At 32.7% G+C, this 22263-nt stretch overlaps 1 protein-coding gene and 2 long non-coding RNA genes across 4 annotated transcripts; all 3 read right to left on the bottom strand.

The window, feature by feature from the left end:
* Positions 1 to 675: 675 nt before the first annotated feature.
* On the bottom strand, positions 676 to 1551 carry LOC103859943. Its single transcript, XM_033287361.1, has one exon. The coding sequence runs from the start codon at positions 1549 to 1551 to the stop codon at positions 676 to 678; it is 876 nt and encodes a 291-aa protein (XP_033143252.1).
* Positions 1552 to 8677: 7126 nt separating this feature from the next.
* LOC103859944 lies at positions 8678 to 9754 on the bottom strand. The gene is made up of 2 exons (XR_004456606.1): positions 9474 to 9754; positions 8678 to 9312 (listed from the first exon to the last, which is right to left on the bottom strand). It is a non-coding gene; the product is annotated as an uncharacterized LOC103859944 (long non-coding RNA).
* A 758-nt stretch (positions 9755 to 10512) lies between these two features.
* LOC117132884 lies at positions 10513 to 16813 on the bottom strand. 2 transcript variants are annotated; one of them, XR_004456602.1, is made up of 4 exons: positions 16533 to 16813; positions 16233 to 16371; positions 11353 to 15690; positions 10513 to 10955 (listed from the first exon to the last, which is right to left on the bottom strand). It is a non-coding gene; the product is annotated as an uncharacterized LOC117132884 (long non-coding RNA). The 2 variants fall into 2 exon arrangements; XR_004456603.1 differs by having other exon boundaries at positions 10520 to 11785; positions 12611 to 15690.
* Between the last annotated feature and the right edge of the window lie 5450 nt (positions 16814 to 22263).

Raw genomic sequence — 22263 nt, forward strand, 5'->3', positions numbered from 1 at the left:
AGTTTCATACCACATCATATCAAATAATTTACTTCGAATAAATAAGAGTGAACCAAACCGTAATTTATCCAAAATAACTTAAATGTAGTGTAACCATTAATAATCTGTAAATTAAGACGAACCAAACCGCATACAAATGTTTCACGAAATTTTTTTTTTCTCTTCAAACACAAACCAAAAGAAGTAACTCAATGTTTTAATTTTTTCATTGTTGGTTGTACTGGCGTTGACTTCTTGTTTGTTTGGATCATTGTTTACGTATTAGTATTAGTTTGATGCTGTCCGGGATTTAGAAAGTTGACTTGTCGCGGATGTGGTGCTTTAGAAAGATTTTTTAATGTCTCATGTTATTTTAGTTTGTTTGCCATATTCCAAAGTTACTGATTCATGCTTTTCTAGCTTGAATTCTCTTCTTCCCAATTTTCAAAAAAAGAAGATGTAGTTTTTAGTTTATGTATTATGAAAGATAAATAGAAAATCGAGAACAAAGAAGAAGGTTGGTGTTTTTAATGAAAAGAGAATTGTAAAATAACTTTGGAGCAAATGACGTAATAGTTTTTTTTTTTTTTTTTTTTTTTTGAAAAAAGGGCATTCTATTAAGCATAAAGATGAAAACACAAAAAGCTACAGACCCAGCCAGACAGTGTTTATGGGGTTTAGCCCATTAGTAATATTTCAGATGATAACACATAAAGGAGAACCAACTAGAAGTAATAAAGCCCAGCCCAAAGCAGTTGAAGAGAGCAGTAGTTGAGTTATGCGTTCCACACAGCAAATAGAGGATGAAAGTCGAGGAGATTGATCGCGGAGAGCGGAGATTTTTGATCGAATTGTCGCTTCAATCTGTTTTACAATTGAGTCAGGCGGCTTGAAGATGTGTCGATGTAGGCGCGAGTTCCTTTCAGCCCAGATATAGTACAGCATGCACTGCCAAGCTAGGAGTCGAATGATCTTCAAGTGACGGGGACCTTGGAGGTTCTGCATGTTGATCATCTCACGGTTCCAATCTTGATCAGGTCGATGACCAGCTCTATTGGCAATTCTAGTCCAAACGCTCCAAGAATAAGGACATTGATAGTAGATATGATCCCTACTCTCAGGTGCCACGTTGCAGAGTAAACAGAGAGGGTCAGTTGGTAGTCCCCAACCCAGTAACCAATCTCTCGTGGGGCACCGGTTCTGGACAAGGAGCCAAGCGAGGAATTTCTGTCTTGGGATGCCTCTTGGTGACCAAACTGCCTTGTGCCATTGGGTTGGTTGATTGTGATGCTTCAGTTCTCCGTAGACCAGACCCGTTGAGAACTCTTGTGTAGAGCTGTTTAGGCTCCAGATATAGCGATCGTCAAGAGAGTTCAGGGAGAGAGATGTTAAGTATACCTGAAGTAGAACTTGTTGTTCTGATCGAGCCGCCGGAAGGGACCAGACACCATCCCTGTAGAGGTCATCAAGAGTTGCAGTTTCTTGGATACCAAGACGTGACCGTTGGGGGAGATTAAGAAACTCGGAAAGTTTCCCATAAGGACTCCAATTGTCATTCCAGAATCTGGTCATCCTTCCATTCCCCACTTCAATGCGAATCCAGTTATAGACCAGCGGTCGTAGACGGAGCTCAGACCTTGCTTTGCAGAATACTTATTTGCATTTAACATAGTAAAAGAGTTTGGTCTTTCCGGTTCTCTGTAATTCGGACATTACAATTTTGGGGACTTCAAATTCCTCGTTTTTCTACGGAACTACACGTGCAGGTGGTAAGGCGATGGTGACCTGCATTTAAAAATTATGGAACTAATTTTTTTAAAACAAAAAAAAAAAAAAAATTATGGAACTACGTTTTAGAATACGCAAGCCAATTGGTGTGAGATACGACAAACTGGTTGCAGAAGGTTGGTGACCATTTACCCGATCCTTTTTGAGTCTCTCATTTGTTTCCTAGATAGCCTCGCAGCTTTTCCGAGGTGAGCTGTGTCCAAACACGTTATGCAAAGGTTTTCCATCACGGAAACTTTATATACAAAGTGTACTTCAACCCAGAGATTGGGAACATGATTCAGAACCTGCAGCTTGTCCAATTTTTTAATGTTGTCGCAGGGGACGTAATATTTTTATCTTTGACCATGGCATTTTGCTGCATAGCCTCTGAAACATTAAAACATGGAGAACACATAGAATGTTAGCTAAAGTGTTTGTGTAGGTATCTACTAAATATTTGTTTCAGTACCTCCCTTTATCTTGGCAAACCGTTAAGGTCCCGCTGATACCTTCATGAATTGCTGTTCTTGGCGTAAAATTACTCTTTCAGGAAGGGTTGCCCGATGTTACTTCTCTTCCTTTCTCTTTTTGTTCACCATCTCAAAGAAAAGGCTGTGCCCTGTGTTTGAAGCCAGGCTATTGGTAATTGTTCGTATTTTTAATGACGGTGATCTGCAATAGAATCAAACACACTCACACAGACCGTAGCTAGCCCCCTGCAGAGTTATAACAGTTTATAATTAGACAAACTCTATTGGCTAACCCAAGAAAATACAAACTGTAACTTTTTTCAAAGATTTTTTCCACTTCAACTTGCATCAAAGGTCATATATTGATATCACTCAAATTACCCTAACGAGTTAAACACTCTCAAATAAGAGGTTCAATCGTAGTAATTAGGGATCGAATCCACAAGAAGGTAGAGAACCAAATAGACTATAGAAATCAAGGTTAAGTTAGGCAAACAAGTTTAATAGGTAATAAATATGAGAACAGTAAATAACTAAAAGCAAGGTGAACAAAGTATATGTTCGATTGGTTGATTGAGGTTGTAAAGAGTTAGGAGAAATAGCTAGACCTAGGGAATTATTTATCAATCAAGAGATTTAAAACTACAATTCAAGGATGCTAGTGGTTTATAGATTAATTATAGAACTCGATTTTAATAAGTAAGCAATCCAGCTTTCGCATGAAATTGCTAATCAGATGTCTAAGTCCAATCTTAGCTGTCGCTTGTTGACTTGGAGCGAGTATCGATCGATGCTATGGCCTGAGCGTCGATCGATACTTCCTTAGACAAGCATTAATGATCTAATCGATTTAGTTCAACTAGATTCCTAAACCAACTCTCATATGCGTCTAGGTATCTAATCCAGCAGAGTTTGGGTTCCGTTAATTGATTGCACTTTCGTGCCTCTCAACTATCCTATGATTCTAGGTTCAAACAATTAGTCACACTGTAGTGCTATTCTAACGATTCTAGATCCTAGTATTACAAATCAGCCTGGTATAGCTATAGATAATCTAGTAATCCTAATTGATTATCAGTTTGCCATTAAGCTCATGAAATCCCTAAACCTAACAAAATGAATTACTGAGACATGCAAGCAATAACACAAATCATAGTCTGAATAATATAATAAATAAGAAATCAGTGATAAAACCAATAGAGTTCTAATCAATCTCTGAAGGAGAATTGATATTCCCTCCAAACCTAAGAGAAAACAATAGAATAGAATAATAGAAAGCGTGTAGCCGTCAACAATGGCTTAGAAATACATAAATAGGATTTCTGGTCGTCCATGGGTATTTTGGTAACTTGGTGTGGCTTCTGGGCTTCAAACGGTCTTGAAATATGCTTGGCCCACGTTCTAGCATCCATATCGATCGATGTCAATAGTTCTGCATCGATCGACATACGTTCCTCTTCTCGACAGCTTCTTCTCGCGAGGCAGACTGACCACTCTTCAGTAAAACGAGCATAACGTCTGCTACAGGATGCTGATTGACCTCACACCAGTGGCATTGGAAAGCTAACTCAACGATCTATTTTGTGTTAGAAGATGAGTTCAATCTAACGGTGGAAAGGTCTTAATCCACAGCTAGAAATCTGACGCATCTGTGCAGTTCTGCACCTCAAAAAAATTCTAAAATCACCATATTTCTTCAAAACGTACCTGAACCTGTAAATACTCTAAATAGACTCTATATAGTAGTAAATATATATTAAAACACTTATATACCATGGCTAAAAGTGGGTAAAATCCATGGTCTATTATATACTATTACTGATACTGATACTGATTTGAGCTTCCATTAAATTCCTTAGAAGATATGAAATGATGGAAATGCTGGAGGTTTTTGTATACATAGAAGGAGATAGACCCATAATGCACAGAGCAATGATTATGGAACAATCGCTAAAAGAACTAAACTTTACAGAATATGAACAATCCCTATAAGCGTAAAACTTTCCAGAATATTAATGGAGTAAACTGTAAATCAGATTTATGAAAAGAGGCTTACATTCTCATCGACAAAGAGCATGTCAACACTCATCAGTTCACTACCTTTCCTTACATTTTTCGCCTCCCAGTATCGGGGTAAACGAACCTCCGCGACGTTCGAGCACCGTCCTGCGTTCAGATCGGCAAGAAGGACTTGGGGATTCGCCATTGTAATAACTGGAAATTGAACAGAATGATCTTCTGGTTCTCGTCGAAGCTGAGATGCTCATGTCTGGATGAGGAGGTATTTATACCCGAAACTCTACTGAGTAACTCAGGGAAGAGAAGGAGTCGGATTGAATGCTGAAAAGTGGGGAAATCACGATTTAACCAAAGTAAAGAAGAGCAAAGCCAAACGTTGTAACGTCCATGGCGTTATCATCGACTTTCATCTGCAAAATGCGGCGGCCGTAAGAAGGAGAAACGACCAAGAGGAAGAGGCGATTCCGGGCCTGAAAATTTAATGTTTTGAGATGGACCTCAAACTAAAACACAAAATCCAATTTATCAAACAAAACCCAATCGTAAATTATAGCCAATGAAAAAACAATACGTGTCATTTTTTCTTCCAAGGAAAGAAAAAAGTCTACTTTATTGGTATAGATATGCACGTTTAATTAAATCATGAAGTTCACTTTAATAAATATAAAAATAATGACTTATTTAAAAAAACTAGGCCAAACAAAACAAAAGAGGGATAAAAAAATATAATTATTTGCATGCTCTTAAATGGATTATTATCTTAGCCGAATGACACATTTCCACAAATGTCTACACCAAATGAGATTTTATAACAAGTGTCTAACCTTATGACACATGCACAACATACGCATCCGCCAAATGACACATGTCAAACACTCACAAATAATTATTTATTTATTAAATTCATTTTTAAATAATTACCAAAATGCCATTATCTTCAACCTTTGGCTAAAACACCATTTTAACATAAAATCAAGCTTTCATGAGATTTTAATTCCAAAAATTATGCATAATAACCTTATAAATCATGATAAAGCAAGACTTTAACTTTAATCATGATTCTTATGCATAATTAATAAAATCTCAAACTTTAAATTCATAAATTTTATAAATAACCTAAATATCACATCATGAACACATGCGACCATATACACATAGTAGTAGGCTCTGATACCACTTGATGGATTTACGTATACTTAATGGAGGTGGTATCGTCTCCACATATATCCTTAGGCCCCTTGATCTACTAGTGTATATGGTTAGCACTGAAAATTAAGAGCGCTTGAAACACTTACTTGAACTCATCTTAGAAGAAGATGATAGGTAGATGGTCTTCTAGCTCTTCGTATCCGAATTATCCTCTAATAAGTAGTGGGAGCTTGAGTAGAGAATAGAGGAAGTATGTCTGATGAGAGTGAGAGAGAATCCTTATGTTTTTGTTTAGCAAAATGACAAAAGCCTTCTTTTCAACCTTACACTTTATGTTCTCATCTCTCTATCTTATATACTTCTCCACCTTATGGTATATATTAAACCGAATATATATACCTTCATATATACGTGAGCTAGGGACCACAACCAATCCAGTAAACTGTAACTTAACCGGTCCTGAACCATTGTCATTTAATTCAGCCCATCATAGAATTAAATGATATCCTAATTGGTTTTGGGAAAATTGCTAAAAGAGAACAAAAAAATAAGGTTGTTGTTCCCTTGGTATAAAACCAACATAAAGTTGTCTCAATAGTATAATATTTCTCATAATCCCAAAACTAACCCTATATTTAATCTAATTAAACACAATTTAAAAGTTAATTTGAATTTAAAAAAAAAAGTTAATGGAGAAAAGGAAAAAAAAAACAGTTGAAAGGCAATCGAAAAAAAGAGAGGTATAGATATGCATCTTAGAGAACAAGAGTTTGTGAGAAGAATCAAAAGAAAAACTATGGAAAAACCATAGATTGATGAAGAATAGAAAGGAGAATCGTTTTTTTATTTAATTTTTCAAGTAAAATCGACCATAACACATTTTAGGAAGTTTGAATATTTCTAGGAGATTTTTAGAATATTTCCTTAACTGAAATTTCATTAATTTTTGCAAAAAAATCAGGTATTCTTATCCGTAGAATGTGACTTCTAAAAGTTTAGAAGAATGAAAAAAATTCTGAATACACTTTCTACTTTGAGTAGCATAAGAGTACATTGTAGAAAACACATTCCCCGAAATTTAGAATACTTAGTAGAAGATGCATTCGGAAGGAAAATAGATACATTTACGATTAGTAGAATGCACATTTCTCTTTTTTAGAAATTTAGTAAATAGTAAAATGGGCGTTCTAAAAGAAGTAGATGAACGTGTTTATTTTAGAAATCGTTTTCTACTATACCATTTTTCGTAGAAGACGCATTCTACTTTTAGTAGAACGTATTTTAAAAATCTTATTTACCAAGTTTTTGAACAAAAGAAAATTACCAGCTTGTGTATATGGATGTTTTATTAATTGTTTATATTTTTAATAAATTTTTTGATTCAAAAAATTATTTATTTCATTAGTTTTCAGAAATACAAAAGGTAAAAAGGAGAAAAAAGAAAAAAAATGGACAAAATTGGTTTTATACCAAAGGGACAACAACCTGATTTTTTTGTTCTCTTTTGGCAATTTTCCCATTGGTTTTATGCATAAAATCCCCATGTCTATCAATTCAAATACCAAAGATCCAATCCAAATATGATCACTCATTATTTGAATTGAACCGAAATAACAATCCTTAATCCATAAATCCCACAATTGGTTCACATCTCCAATAATATCTAGGATTTTATGCACTTATTATCAAAGATGATAAATAATTTTGTTGTCCTATTCTATAAGAATGTTAAGTTTTTAAAGAAACCATTATGTTCCAAAAAAAATTATATATATATATCAAACTTTCTCCAAGTACACCATCATCGCCTTTGGACTGTGTTCCGCCCCTGTGAAGTTTTCCACTACAGCTAAAACAATAACTAAATTATATAACGAAGTGGTCAATGGTAATTTTTTTCTTGAGTTCTAGGTTTACATCATTTCAAACCATAACATCAAATTTGGTGTTAAAACTATACCAAAATTTTGATGTTAAATTTTATTTTTAATCTTTAATCACCACACCAAATTTTATGCCAAAACAATTCGTTATATTAATATTTTTTAGTTTTGGTAATTTAATACATTAATTATTTATAATTGACAAATTATATTTATTACATTTTGTTTTATATTTAATATTAAAATTTGGTAACTTTATCTTCCTGTTTATATATATATATATATATATATAAGTCGTTTTTTTTTCTTTTAGTTATATTGTATAATTATTTGTTTATTTTGTTTAAAATATTGGTCGAAACTAATTTTTTTACATTTAAAATTAAAAGCATGTTTATGTTGTTACCATTTAATGTTATTATGATTATAGTCATTTTAATTATATTATTAATTAAAAATAGAAATGAATAGATGAGAATACAAATATAAAATATTATGAGATATTCATTTTAACTATAAGTTAAAACTAATTAATAAAACGATATATCTATATTTAAATAAACGTAATAAGATACATTAATTTAATATTTGGTATAATGAAGAGTGTGACATTAAATTTGGTTTAACACTATTTACATTACACCAACTTTAATATAAGATGATATCATTTTTATGTCTCACTGGAAATGAAATTTTTGATGTTTTGGTATCTCATTGGAGATGACCTACCTAACTTTCTACCTTGTATAAGCAGAAGAGTTTTGCGTCTGACTATTATGCCATCAACCATAGTTGTATTTATTACATATGTGAATTTTTATACCTTCTAAGTAAAGCAAAACACAAATTATTCAACGGATAGGTTCTAAGATTTTGTATTGGATTTTAAGATGCATGAAGTTAGTTAAACAATTCAAAGTTTTCTTGAACTTGTTGATTATTTTGTTTAAATCTATACTCATAATTTTTTGAAAGGAATTGTAATAAAACACATGTTTGTACAAGATTCTCTAATGCATTTTATGTTACAGTTTTTAACGTAGTTCAACGTAGTTGTTGTATTTACATTGTTAGAAGAACCAGAGGACATGTGTATCTGTTAAATATAATCTTCACAAACCAAATTGACTTTATATATATGATCACTTTATGTAAAACACAACAACGAGAACCATCCGTAGAGTACATTTCACATAAAGCTGAAATTAAGTAACACAATATCATCAAATATATATATATATATATATATATATATATATATATATTTATAACACCAAGAATTTGCATGAAACCGTTAACACCGATCTCATCACTAGCTGCAGAAGTGAAAGATATGGTAACAACAGCAGACCGTGCTACAACTGCCAAGACAACGCCATTGTTAGCCTCTTTTTTTTTACCATTTTATGTAGGAAATATGATATTGTAATAATTAAAACAGTAACATATCTTCCGAAATACTAGAAAAAGCGAGGTTTTCATATAGCAAAGTGCGAAACAATTTTAATTTACTTTGGCTGCTCAGTTGGAAAAGGAAAAACAGTTTGAGCTGAAAACTTGAAGTTGGATTTTTTCTGAAAAAGAAACTGAGTTGGTGAAATTAGACAATTCTTTTTAAAAGAAAACCCTAGGTTTAAAATTTTAATCTCGTCTGACATAATGAAAACAAATCTATAAAAAAATGTCTGATGAGTTAAATATTTTAAAACCCCCAAAAAATGGAGAAATCACATCTCTAAAATCTACACAATCAGATCACTAAAAACAAAACAAAAAAAAATACATTTGAGCGCTGTGTGAATATTCTGCAAATGATTAACGTATAACTAAAAGCAACTAATCTATAAATACAAAAAGTATTTTTTTCTAGCAAAGAAGAACGTAAATTTAAAGAAATATTTACATTTTTTTAAAAGAACATTCATCATCGCCTTTGGACTTGGTCTCCACTGCGGCTACCACGGGATCACCACCAGCCACATCTCTGGTCGGATAACCAATTGGCGGCGGAATTGTGTACGCCCCCTGCGTAGGTTTTTCCACTACAACTAAAAAACATTAGTAAATTATATAACGAATTAATTCGTCAGTGGTAACAGAATAGCTGTTGTATATATATTCTTAGCATCAGTACCAGAAAAAAGCTGTTGGGTATATGGACATTGATCTTCAAAAGACTTAACTGAATAACTAGGAGTATTACCTGAAGACGGATTCATTCTGACTTCTATGATAAGTGAGGAGATAAGGATTATGAAGAGGAGAGAGTGTTGTGGTTTTAATTCAAAGAAGACGAGTACTATCCATGGTTTTATAGAGATTATGAATATCCGGCTCAGGATTATGAAGATAATGAGTATGAGGACGAGTGAATACTTAGGTCCACGACAATCCACTCTCTAGGTTCTTAGTGTTCGTATTTCGAGTGAATATCTTAATAATAATATTTTGGAGAAAAGTCTTTGGTGTGTAAGTGTGCCTCAATGGACTTTTCCATATCCAGCTATATCTTCTCCTTTCGAGTCAATTTAGATTTGGACTCACTAACGGATGTTCCCCTTAACATATAATTAGATCTCGATCCGCACTACCATGCAAGTTTTTGTTTTTATTTATTTTTATATAAAATTTTTGTTTCCAATTCTAAATTGATATATATTATAATATATATATATATCTATCAAATTTTAAAACATAATAAATTTACGGTATATTTTTTATTTGAATAGATTATTTCGAACTTTCACATGTATTTGTATCTTCTTCTATATATATATTTTTTGGATTATTATTTCATTATTAAAATCGTAACTATATATATAAAGATTAGTAAAATATTTTTTTATTGTAATATTTACAAATATTGTAACATTTCACAAATTTAAAATTTTTTTAAAATTATCGAGTAAATAATTAAACATTTAGTTTTTGTTTAATTTTTAAAATAAACTATATAGTTTAAAATTTGTTTTCATTGGTTTAAGGTAGTAAAAATTAATCGTAGTTAGATAATATGATTTTTTGTTATTTAAAAAAAAATCTTCAAAATTTTAAAATTTAACATCGACAAATATTTAAATAATTAACGTATGGATGTATAGTATTACAACATTAAATTATATCTATTTAATTTATATTATCTATAAATCCAATGTATCATCTATTGTTTAAATCCAATTATTGATAGCCCAATAAAACTTTTAGGTAAGCCCCAAATTTAAATGATAAGATTAGAGATTAAATGTAACATAACTTTCTATAATAGGTCCATTAGGTCCATTTTTTTAAAAAAAATCACAGATGAATCAATGTTGTGCATTCTGTTTTAATATATAAGATCATATATCTTCAGCAGGGTTGTAGCTGGTAGCAAGCTTGGTGTGGCTTCTGGGCTTCAAACGGTCTTGAAATATGCTTGGCCCACGTTCTAGCATCCATATCGATCGATGTCAATAGTTCTGCATCGATCGACATACGTTCCTCTTCTCGACAGCTTCTTCTCGCGAGGCAGACTGACCACTCTTCAGTAAAACGAGCATAACGTCTGCTACAGGATGCTGATTGACCTCACACCAGTGGCATTGGAAAGCTAACTCAACGATCTATTTTGTGTTAGAAGATGAGTTCAATCTAACGGTGGAAAGGTCTTAATCCACAGCTAGAAATCTGACGCATCTGTGCAGTTCTGCACCTCAAAAAAATTCTAAAATCACCATATTTCTTCAAAACGTACCTGAACCTGTAAATACTCTAAATAGACTCTATATAGTAGTAAATATATATTAAAACACTTATATACCATGGCTAAAAGTGGGTAAAATCCATGGTCTATTATATACTATTACTGATACTGATACTGATTTGAGCTTCCATTAAATTCCTTAGAAGATATGAAATGATGGAAATGCTGGAGGTTTTTGTATACATAGAAGGAGATAGACCCATAATGCACAGAGCAATGATTATGGAACAATCGCTAAAAGAACTAAACTTTACAGAATATGAACAATCCCTATAAGCGTAAAACTTTCCAGAATATTAATGGAGTAAACTGTAAATCAGATTTATGAAAAGAGGCTTACATTCTCATCGACAAAGAGCATGTCAACACTCATCAGTTCACTACCTTTCCTTACATTTTTCGCCTCCCAGTATCGGGGTAAACGAACCTCCGCGACGTTCGAGCACCGTCCTGCGTTCAGATCGGCAAGAAGGACTTGGGGATTCGCCATTGTAATAACTGGAAATTGAACAGAATGATCTTCTGGTTCTCGTCGAAGCTGAGATGCTCATGTCTGGATGAGGAGGTATTTATACCCGAAACTCTACTGAGTAACTCAGGGAAGAGAAGGAGTCGGATTGAATGCTGAAAAGTGGGGAAATCACGATTTAACCAAAGTAAAGAAGAGCAAAGCCAAACGTTGTAACGTCCATGGCGTTATCATCGACTTTCATCTGCAAAATGCGGCGGCCGTAAGAAGGAGAAACGACCAAGAGGAAGAGGCGATTCCGGGCCTGAAAATTTAATGTTTTGAGATGGACCTCAAACTAAAACACAAAATCCAATTTATCAAACAAAACCCAATCGTAAATTATAGCCAATGAAAAAACAATACGTGTCATTTTTTCTTCCAAGGAAAGAAAAAAGTCTACTTTATTGGTATAGATATGCACGTTTAATTAAATCATGAAGTTCACTTTAATAAATATAAAAATAATGACTTATTTAAAAAAACTAGGCCAAACAAAACAAAAGAGGGATAAAAAAATATAATTATTTGCATGCTCTTAAATGGATTATTATCTTAGCCGAATGACACATTTCCACAAATGTCTACACCAAATGAGATTTTATAACAAGTGTCTAACCTTATGACACATGCACAACATACGCATCCGCCAAATGACACATGTCAAACACTCACAAATAATTATTTATTTATTAAATTCATTTTTAAATAATTACCAAAATGCCATTATCTTCAACCTTTGGCTAAAACACCATTTTAACATAAAATCAAGCTTTCATGAGATTTTAATTCCAAAAATTATGCATAATAACCTTATAAATCATGATAAAGCAAGACTTTAACTTTAATCATGATTCTTATGCATAATTAATAAAATCTCAAACTTTAAATTCATAAATTTTATAAATAACCTAAATATCACATCATGAACACATGCGACCATATACACATAGTAGTAGGCTCTGATACCACTTGATGGATTTACGTATACTTAATGGAGGTGGTATCGTCTCCACATATATCCTTAGGCCCCTTGATCTACTAGTGTATATGGTTAGCACTGAAAATTAAGAGCGCTTGAAACACTTACTTGAACTCATCTTAGAAGAAGATGATAGGTAGATGGTCTTCTAGCTCTTCGTATCCGAATTATCCTCTAATAAGTAGTGGGAGCTTGAGTAGAGAATAGAGGAAGTATGTCTGATGAGAGTGAGAGAGAATCCTTATGTTTTTGTTTAGCAAAATGACAAAAGCCTTCTTTTCAACCTTACACTTTATGTTCTCATCTCTCTATCTTATATACTTCTCCACCTTATGGTATATATTAAACCGAATATATATACCTTCATATATACGTGAGCTAGGGACCACAACCAATCCAGTAAACTGTAACTTAACCGGTCCTGAACCATTGTCATTTAATTCAGCCCATCATAGAATTAAATGATATCCTAATTGGTTTTGGGAAAATTGCTAAAAGAGAACAAAAAAATAAGGTTGTTGTTCCCTTGGTATAAAACCAACATAAAGTTGTCTCAATAGTATAATATTTCTCATAATCCCAAAACTAACCATATATTTAATCTAATTAAACACAATTTAAAAGTTAATTTGAATTTAAAAAAAAAAGTTAATGGAGAAAAGAAAAAAAAAACAGTTGAAAGGCAATCGAAAAAAAGAGAGGTATAGATATGCATCTTAGAGAACAAGAGTTTGTGAGAAGAATCAAAAGAAAAACTATGGAAAAACCATAGATTGATGAAGAAGAGAAGGGAGAATCGTTTTTTTATTTAATTTTTCAAGTAAAATCGACCATAACATGTTTTAGGAAGTTTGAATATTTCTAGGAGATTTTTAGAATATTTCCTTAACTGAAATTTCACTAATTTTTGCAAAAAAAATCAGGTATTCTTATCCGCAGAATGTGACTTCTAAAAATTTATAAGAATGATAAAAATTCTGAATACACTTTCTACTTTGAGTAGCATAAGAGTACATTGTAGAAAACACATTCCCCGAAATTTAGAATACTTAGTAGAAGATGCATTCGGAAGGAAAATAGATACATTTACGATTAGTAGAATGCACATTTCTCTTTTTTAGAAATTTAGTAAATAGTAAAATGGGCGTTCTAAAAGAAGTAGATGAACGTGTTTATTTTAGAAATCGTTTTCTACTATACCATTTTTCGTAGAAGACGCATTCTACTTTTAGTAGAACGTATTTTAAAAATCTTATTTACCAAGTTTTTGAACAAAAGAAAATTACCAGCTTGTGTATATGGATGTTTTATTAATTGTTTATATTTTTAATAAATTTTTTGATTCAAAAAATTATTTATTTCATTAGTTTTCAGAAATACAAAAGGTAAAAAGGAGAAAAAAGAAAAAAAATGGACAAAATTGGTTTTATACCAAAGGGACAACAACCTGATTTTTTTGTTCTCTTTTGGCAATTTTCCCATTGGTTTTATGCATAAAATCCCCATGTCTATCAATTCAAATACCAAAGATCCAATCCAAATATGATCACTCATTATTTGAATTGAACCGAAATAACAATCCTTAATCCATAAATCCCACAATTGGTTCACATCTCCAATAATATCTAGGATTTTATGCACTTATTATCAAAGATGATAAATAATTTTGTTGTCCTATTCTATAAGAATGTTAAGTTTTTAAAGAAACCATTATGTTCCAAAAAAAATTATATATATATATCAAACTTTCTCCAAGTACACCATCATCGCCTTTGGACTGTGTTCCGCCCCTGTGAAGTTTTCCACTACAGCTAAAACAATAACTAAATTATATAACGAAGTGGTCAATGGTAATTTTTTTCTTGAGTTCTAGGTTTACATCATTTCAAACCATAACATCAAATTTGGTGTTAAAACTATACCAAAATTTTGATGTTAAATTTTATTTTTAATCTTTAATCACCACACCAAATTTTATGCCAAAACAATTCGTTATATTAATATTTTTTAGTTTTGGTAATTTAATACATTAATTATTTATAATTGACAAATTATATTTATTACATTTTGTTTTATATTTAATATTAAAATTTGGTAACTTTATCTTCCTGTTTATATATATATATATATATATATAAGTCGTTTTTTTTTCTTTTAGTTATATTGTATAATTATTTGTTTATTTTGTTTAAAATATTGGTCGAAACTAATTTTTTTACATTTAAAATTAAAAGCATGTTTATGTTGTTACCATTTAATGTTATTATGATTATAGTCATTTTAATTATATTATTAATTAAAAATAGAAATGAATAGATGAGAATACAAATATAAAATATTATGAGATATTCATTTTAACTATAAGTTAAAACTAATTAATAAAACGATATATCTATATTTAAATAAACGTAATAAGATACATTAATTTAATATTTGGTATAATGAAGAGTGTGACATTAAATTTGGTTTAACACTATTTACATTACACCAACTTTAATATAAGATGATATCATTTTTATGTCTCACTGGAAATGAAATTTTTGATGTTTTGGTATCTCATTGGAGATGACCTACCTAACTTTTTACCTTGTATAAGCAGAAGAGTTTTGCGTCTGACTATTATGCCATCAACCATAGTTGTATTTATTACATATGTGAATTTTTATACCTTCTAAGTAAAGCAAAACACAAATTATTCAACGGATAGGTTCTAAGATTTTGTATTGGATTTTAAGATGCATGAAGTTAGTTAAACAATTCAAAGTTTTCTTGAACTTGTTGATTATTTTGTTTAAATCTATACTCATAATTTTTTGAAAGGAATTGTAATAAAACACATGTTTGTACAAGATTCTCTAATGCATTTTATGTTACAGTTTTTAACGTAGTTCAACGTAGTTGTTGTATTTACATTGTTAGAAGAACCAGAGGACATGTGTATCTGTTAAATATAATCTTCACAAACCAAATTGACTTTATATATATGATCACTTTATGTAAAACACAACAACGAGAACCATCCGTAGAGTACATTTCACATAAAGCTGAAATTAAGTAACACAATATCATCAAATATATATATATATATATATTTATAACACCAAGAATTTGCATGAAACCGTTAACACCGATCTCATCACTAGCTGCAGAAGTGAAAGATATGGTAACAACAGCAGACCGTGCTACAACTGCCAAGACAACGCCATTGTTAGCCTCTTTTTTTTTACCATTTTATGTAGGAAATATGATATTGTAATAATTAAAACAGTAACATATCTTCCGAAATACTAGAAAAAGCGAGGTTTTCATATAGCAAAGTGCGAAACAATTTTAATTTACTTTGGCTGCTCAGTTGGAAAAGGAAAAACAGTTTGAGCTGAAAACTTGAAGTTGGATTTTTTCTGAAAAAGAAACTGAGTTGGTGAAATTAGACAATTCTTTTTAAAAGAAAACCCTAGGTTTAAAATTTTAATCTCGTCTGACATAATGAAAACAAATCTATAAAAAAATGTCTGATGAGTTAAATATTTTAAAACCCCCAAAAAATGGAGAAATCACATCTCTAAAATCTACACAATCAGATCACTAAAAACAAAACAAAAAAAAATACATTTGAGCGCTGTGTGAATATTCTGCAAATGATTAACGTATAACTAAAAGCAACTAATCTATAAATACAAAAAGTATTTTTTTCTAGCAAAGAAGAACGTAAATTTAAAGAAATATTTACATTTTTTTAAAAGAACATTCATCATCGCCTTTGGACTTGGTCTCCACTGCGGCTACCACGGGATCACCACCAGCCACATCTCTGGTCGGATAACCAATTGGCGGCGGAATTGTGTACGCCCCCTGCGTAGGTTTTTCCACTACAACTAAAAAACATTAGTAAATTATATAACGAATTAATTCGTCAGTGGTAACAGAATAGCTGTTGTATATATATTCTTAGCATCAGTACCAGAAAAAAGCTGTTGGGTATATGGACATTGATCTTCAAAAGACTTAACTGAATAACTAGGAGTATTACCTGAAGACGGATTCATTCTGACTTCTATGATAAGTGAGGAGATAAGGATTATGAAGAGGAGAGAGTGTTGTGGTTTTAATTCAAAGAAGACGAGTACTATCCATGGTTTTATAGAGATTATGAATATCCGGCTCAGGATTATGAAGATAATGAGTATGAGGACGAGTGAATACTTAGGTCCACGACAATCCACTCTCTAGGTTCTTAGTGTTCGTATTTCGAGTGAATATCTTAATAATAATATTTTGGAGAAAAGTCTTTGGTGTGTAAGTGTGCCTCAATTTCCATATCCAGCTATATCTTCTCCTTTCGAGTCAATTTAGATTTGGACTCACTAACGGATGTTCCCCTTAACATATAACTAGATCTCGATCCGCACTACCATGCAAGTTTTTGTTTTTATTTATTTTTATATAAAATTTTTGTTTCCAATTCTAAATTGATATATATTATAATATATATATGTATCTATCAAATTTTAAAACATAATAAATTTAGGGTATATTTTTATTTGAATAGATTGTTTCAAACTTTCACATGTATTTGTATCTTCTTCTGTATATATATTTTTGGATTATTATTTCATTATTAAAATCGTAACTAATAACTATATATATAAAGATTAGTAAAATATTTTTTTATTGTAATATTTACAAATATTGTAATATTCCATAAATTTAGAAATTTTTTAAAATTATCGAGTAAATAATTAAACATTTAGTTTTTGTTTAATTTTTAAAATAAACTATATAGTTTAAAATTTGTTTTCATTGGTTTAAGGTAGTAAAAATTAATCGTAGTTAGATAATATGATTTTTGTTATTTAAAAAAAAATCTTCATAATTTTAAAATTTAACATCGACAAATATTTAAATAATTAACATATGGATGTATAGTATTACAACATTAAATTATATCTATTTAATTTATATTATCTATAAATCCAATGTATCATCTATTGTTTAAATCCAATTATTGATAGCCCAATAAAATTTTTAGGTAAGCCCCAAATTTAAATGATAAGATTAGAGATTAAATGTAATATAACTTTCTATAATAGGTCCATTAGGTCCATTTTTAAAAAAAAAAATCACAGATGAATCAATGTTGTGCATTCTGTTTTAATATATAAGATCATATATCTTCAGCAGGGTTGTAGCTGGTAGCAAGCTTGGTGGGTGAGCCTAGAGAAACTCATAATTTTACTAAGAAATTGTTTAGGTTGAAGATGATCTCATTTTCCCAACAAATATCTAATTTTATTTCATTAAAACTGTTATATTTTTTTTTCTCAAAAAACTGCTATATTCTAAAGAGGAATTTTTATGTTTATCACTTTGTTGGTCACCATTATTCATGTTTATTTTCATTAAAGGGACATTATCACAAATATTTTTTTCATTAAGAGGCAATCCGGTTCTGATATAATTTTCATTAGGTACGTAAGAGCATATCCAAGAAGACTTTCTATTTTAGAGTTCGTAACACTATATTTAAAATTTCAAGATTTGTTTTCTTTAAAAACAAAACTTCAGGTTTAACTTCAAAATTATTTATATTTTACACTATAATCTTTATATTTGTCATAATTAATATAAATTTTTAAAACTTTTATAAATAACTAGCATATATATAAAAATATTACAGTTATATTAATTAATAAAATCTTACATTAAAATATAAAAGTATAAATACATAACTAAATATTAAACTACAAGCAAATTACAACATTATTCCATACAATTATTTCCGTAATGCTTCATCCTCGGTTATACAAAAAATTTTAAAAAAATATTTATAGATTTTTGAGGTTCTAGATCAAATATACTAGACTATTAGTATTGTTGTAGTATTTCAATTTATGTAATATTTTTTTTTGTGTATCTTTTTTTTATAAATTACTAAGTTTCTTTTGTAATATTTTTGTTGTCTAATTCTAGTTTTAAAATATTCTAAATCCTATTTTAATTTTTATCTAATTTTATGTGTAAAATTTGAAATTAAAAAACAAATTGAAATATTTATGATATACAAAAGTTATAAGGATTAAAATGATAAATGAGAAAATACTTAAAAATCATTAATATGATGTATAATTAATTATAAGGTGCAAATAAAAAGATGAAACTTCAAACTTAGAGTTTTGAGTAGTGAAACTTCATACTTGAAATTTTACTATTCAAAATTCTAAATTTGAAAATTTAAAGTTCCTATTTGAAGAGAAAAAACTCTATATTTTAGGTTATAGAGTTTTTTTAGATGCTCTAAAGAGATAATAATATACTATTTACTTAATTATTTAATTGGATATAATGTGATTTTTGTTTGCTAAGAATGTAAATATCATTTCAAAAAAAATGAACAAAAGGTTTTACAGTTGTTAACATATTGTAGAACCTAGGATAATTGATTCCACGGCAAAAAAAGATAAAAACATGGAAGCAAATGATAATCGGTAATTCTCCAAACTTCAACTTGTAAACATCCACCTAGAGAATTAGCGAAAAAAGACTGTATTCCTGGAGAAGAGGCTCGACCAAGGCTAACACAGACAAGAACACTAGGAGGGTGCTAACCGATTGCAAACACATAGGAAGCTGATTCTAAAGGCAGCAAAAACGAAGGACCGAGATGAGACTAACGCCAAGACAACACAAGCTAACGGGGCTTAATAGCAGGAGCTCACTCGCAAAGAAGACCCGCATCTCCACTTCAGAATAACGATCACCTGAGCTTAATAGCAGGAACTCACACGAAGAAGGAGTCGCATCTCCACTCGGAACCAGAAACGATCACCCGAGCTTAATAGCAGGAACTCACAAACAAAGAGGAGTCGCATCTCCACTCAGAACCAGAAACAAGGAAGCTTAATAGCAGGAGCCCACAAATAAAGGAAAGCCGCATCTCCACACACCGAAGCCTTACTACATCCTCCTACAGCTAAACAAACTAGACAGCAAACCACAACCAAGAAACCCACAGATGCCGCAACAATAGTAACGAGACCACCAGGCTTACACAACATCTACACAGACCGACACAAAGCCAGCAAGGAAGCGACTACTCTCAAAAAGCTATACAAAAGCGGGTTGAAGTCACAGTCGCACCACTGATAAGAAAAACTCTGGGACCTACAATGGAAGAGAAAGAGAGTAACCTGACGATCAAAATCGCCACTGGGATGGCAACACTCAACAACGCCGCCACCGGTGCAGTGAAGGTCTCCTCATGACTGTAGAAACCCAAACTCAACCGCACGTTACGCCTCTGAGAACAAGAGAAACAAATCATCTTCCAACCGCCGAGACAGTACCTGCAAAGTACCAGGTCAGAGGCACTGAACCTAGGCCAGTAGACCCAAAGTAAACCTGAAGAGAAGCCTCGAAAATCTCAAACAGGTCTTCCTACACGAAGAAACCGAGAACTGAAGAAAGCCAAAGGCAGAGGAAGGTCTTTGACTAGCCGACACCAGAGCCATAGACGACTCCACGCGCCTTTACCAGCCAGAGAACCCCCACGTGCCGTCGACAGAGACACACCAGCCAACACACGAAAGCAAGGTAGCCACTGAGACGCCCCACCGGAGAATAGACCCAGAAAGCAAGCACAATATTAATAGACCAATTGATAATTTTATTGTAACTGAATAGAACAAAATTGATTTGTGCTATATTGTGCCTTCTTTATTTTCACATTTAATACATGCAGTGCATAATTTTTTCTTTTACATCTTTTAGAATTTATCTAGAACAAGCTGTTTTGCAAGCTAATTTTCCCGCTCGTAATTTTCAACAAGACATTTTTTTAACACAACTAGATTAATATAAATTCAAGCCCATGATTATGGGGGAGATGAAGTAGCATTACAAAGTGCAGATTTAGCAAGCTTATCTGCTGCAGAGTTTAAGAGTCTAGCTAGAAATTTGAAAGAAACAGAAACGAAGGATGAAGATAGGTGATCGATGTCCTGGATGATCCCATAGAGACCAGTTGGAGGAGCTGTCGAGGTGAGCGCTGTAAGGAGCGACTGACAATCTGTATTGAAACAGATTTTTGAGTAGTTCACGGAGAGGGCAGTTAGGAGAGCCCATCGTAGTGCCAAAGCTTATGCTACCAATGGTGAAGGGACATTCTTCTCCACTCGGGACACTTGGGAGATTACAGTCCCCTGTTTGTTCGTGAAAATGCATTTGAGAGCCGCCATATTAGTTTCCTTTTTCCATGCTGCATCTGTACAACAAACCATTAGATCATCCAGGTTGGGTATGATCAATGGTATGTTAATGCCTTGATGCTGAGTCCTTGTTGTTGGTTGAGCCATATTCCATTTTCTTGCACTCCAAATGGCTTTTGAGACTGTGTCCTCAGGTGTGATGAGTCTTTTTTCAAAGATCAGCTGGTTTCTCGCAAGCCAAATAAACCAACATATATAAGGAAAAACATCAGATACAATCCCCAGAGGAGGGATACAGGTCGGTAACTTGCCAGCCTTGAGAGCATCGATAAAATCTGGGCAAGTTGAAGGGTCAAAATGTTCCTTAAACAGAGACAAGGACCAAACTTTTTGTGCGTAGTCGCAATGAAGAAAAAGGTGAGACTCTGTTTCCACTTCCCCGCACCTCACGCATGTGGTATGTTGCAGGAGGCCTCGTTTCTGGAGGTTAGCTCCTGTAGGGAGTGCTCCTTGGGTTGTTTTCCACAAGAATAACTTAAGTTTAGGTGACGTACGCCCCGTCCAAATGAGTTTCTTCCAGTCCAGGATTTATACTGTTGTAGTCATTTGTTGTTCATGTTCCACTGCTGCAAAATATTCTGACCTTGTGGTGTAGGTACCGGACCGTGACCCCAGCCAAGCTACACCATCTACACCACCAGTCATGCTTGGTTTCAAAAGAGTAATAGCATCAACCATGAGAGAGAAAACATTCTTTACTGCTTTGCTGTTCCATTCCCTAGTCTCCCGGGTTAGAAGATCAGCCACTATCATGTCCTGATACTTCTCCGGTGGTGGTCCATATGGTGTCAAGGGGGTATCAGTGCTAAGCCAGTGGTCTTTCCAGACCTTAATCGCTTCTCCATTCCCAATGACAGATCCAAGTTTAAGACTAAGGAGATCTCTTCCAGCCATAATACCTCTCCGACCATGAGAGCACTCCTTGGGTGGTTGAACTGATAGGAAATAAGCCTTTTTATAGTATTTCCCCAAGAGGACACGAGATAGCAGTCCATCCGGCTTTGTAATGATACGCCACGCTTGCTTCGCTAGAAGCGCCGTATTAAACAACTGTACATCCCGAACTCCCAAACCTCCTAAGTCTTTGGGCTTCGTGATTCACTCCCAAGAGACCCAACACATCTTCTTCTTACCTTCACAAGAATCCCACCAGAATCTCATAAGGGCTGACTGGATCCGCTTGCAAAGGCTAACAGGCAATCGAAAGCAAGTCATAGCATAAGTAGGAATGGCCAAGAGGACCGATTTCAACATGACTAGTTTCCATGCACTTGTCAGGTGGCGAGAAGACCAGCTGTTTGGACGTTGACGAATGCGTTCCACAATGCTCGTAAAGAGATCACGCTTGTGCCGTCCAAAGTGCTCCGGCAATCCTAAATATTTGCCAACCCCACCTTCTTTCTCGATCCCAAGGTAAGTATGAACACGTTAACGTGTCTCCTATGGGGTTTGCGAGGAAAAGGAGATGGATGATTTGGCCGTGTTTATCATCTGGCC

This window comes from Brassica rapa, chromosome A03 (assembly GCF_000309985.2).
Source record: "Brassica rapa cultivar Chiifu-401-42 chromosome A03, CAAS_Brap_v3.01, whole genome shotgun sequence".
Classification (NCBI taxonomy): domain Eukaryota; kingdom Viridiplantae; phylum Streptophyta; class Magnoliopsida; order Brassicales; family Brassicaceae; genus Brassica; species Brassica rapa.

Excerpts from the sequence above, each read along its gene's own strand:
- LOC103859943 (XM_033287361.1), bottom strand. The coding sequence starts at position 1,551 with ATGACCAGATTCTGGAATGACAATTGGAGTCCTTATGGGAAACTTTCC.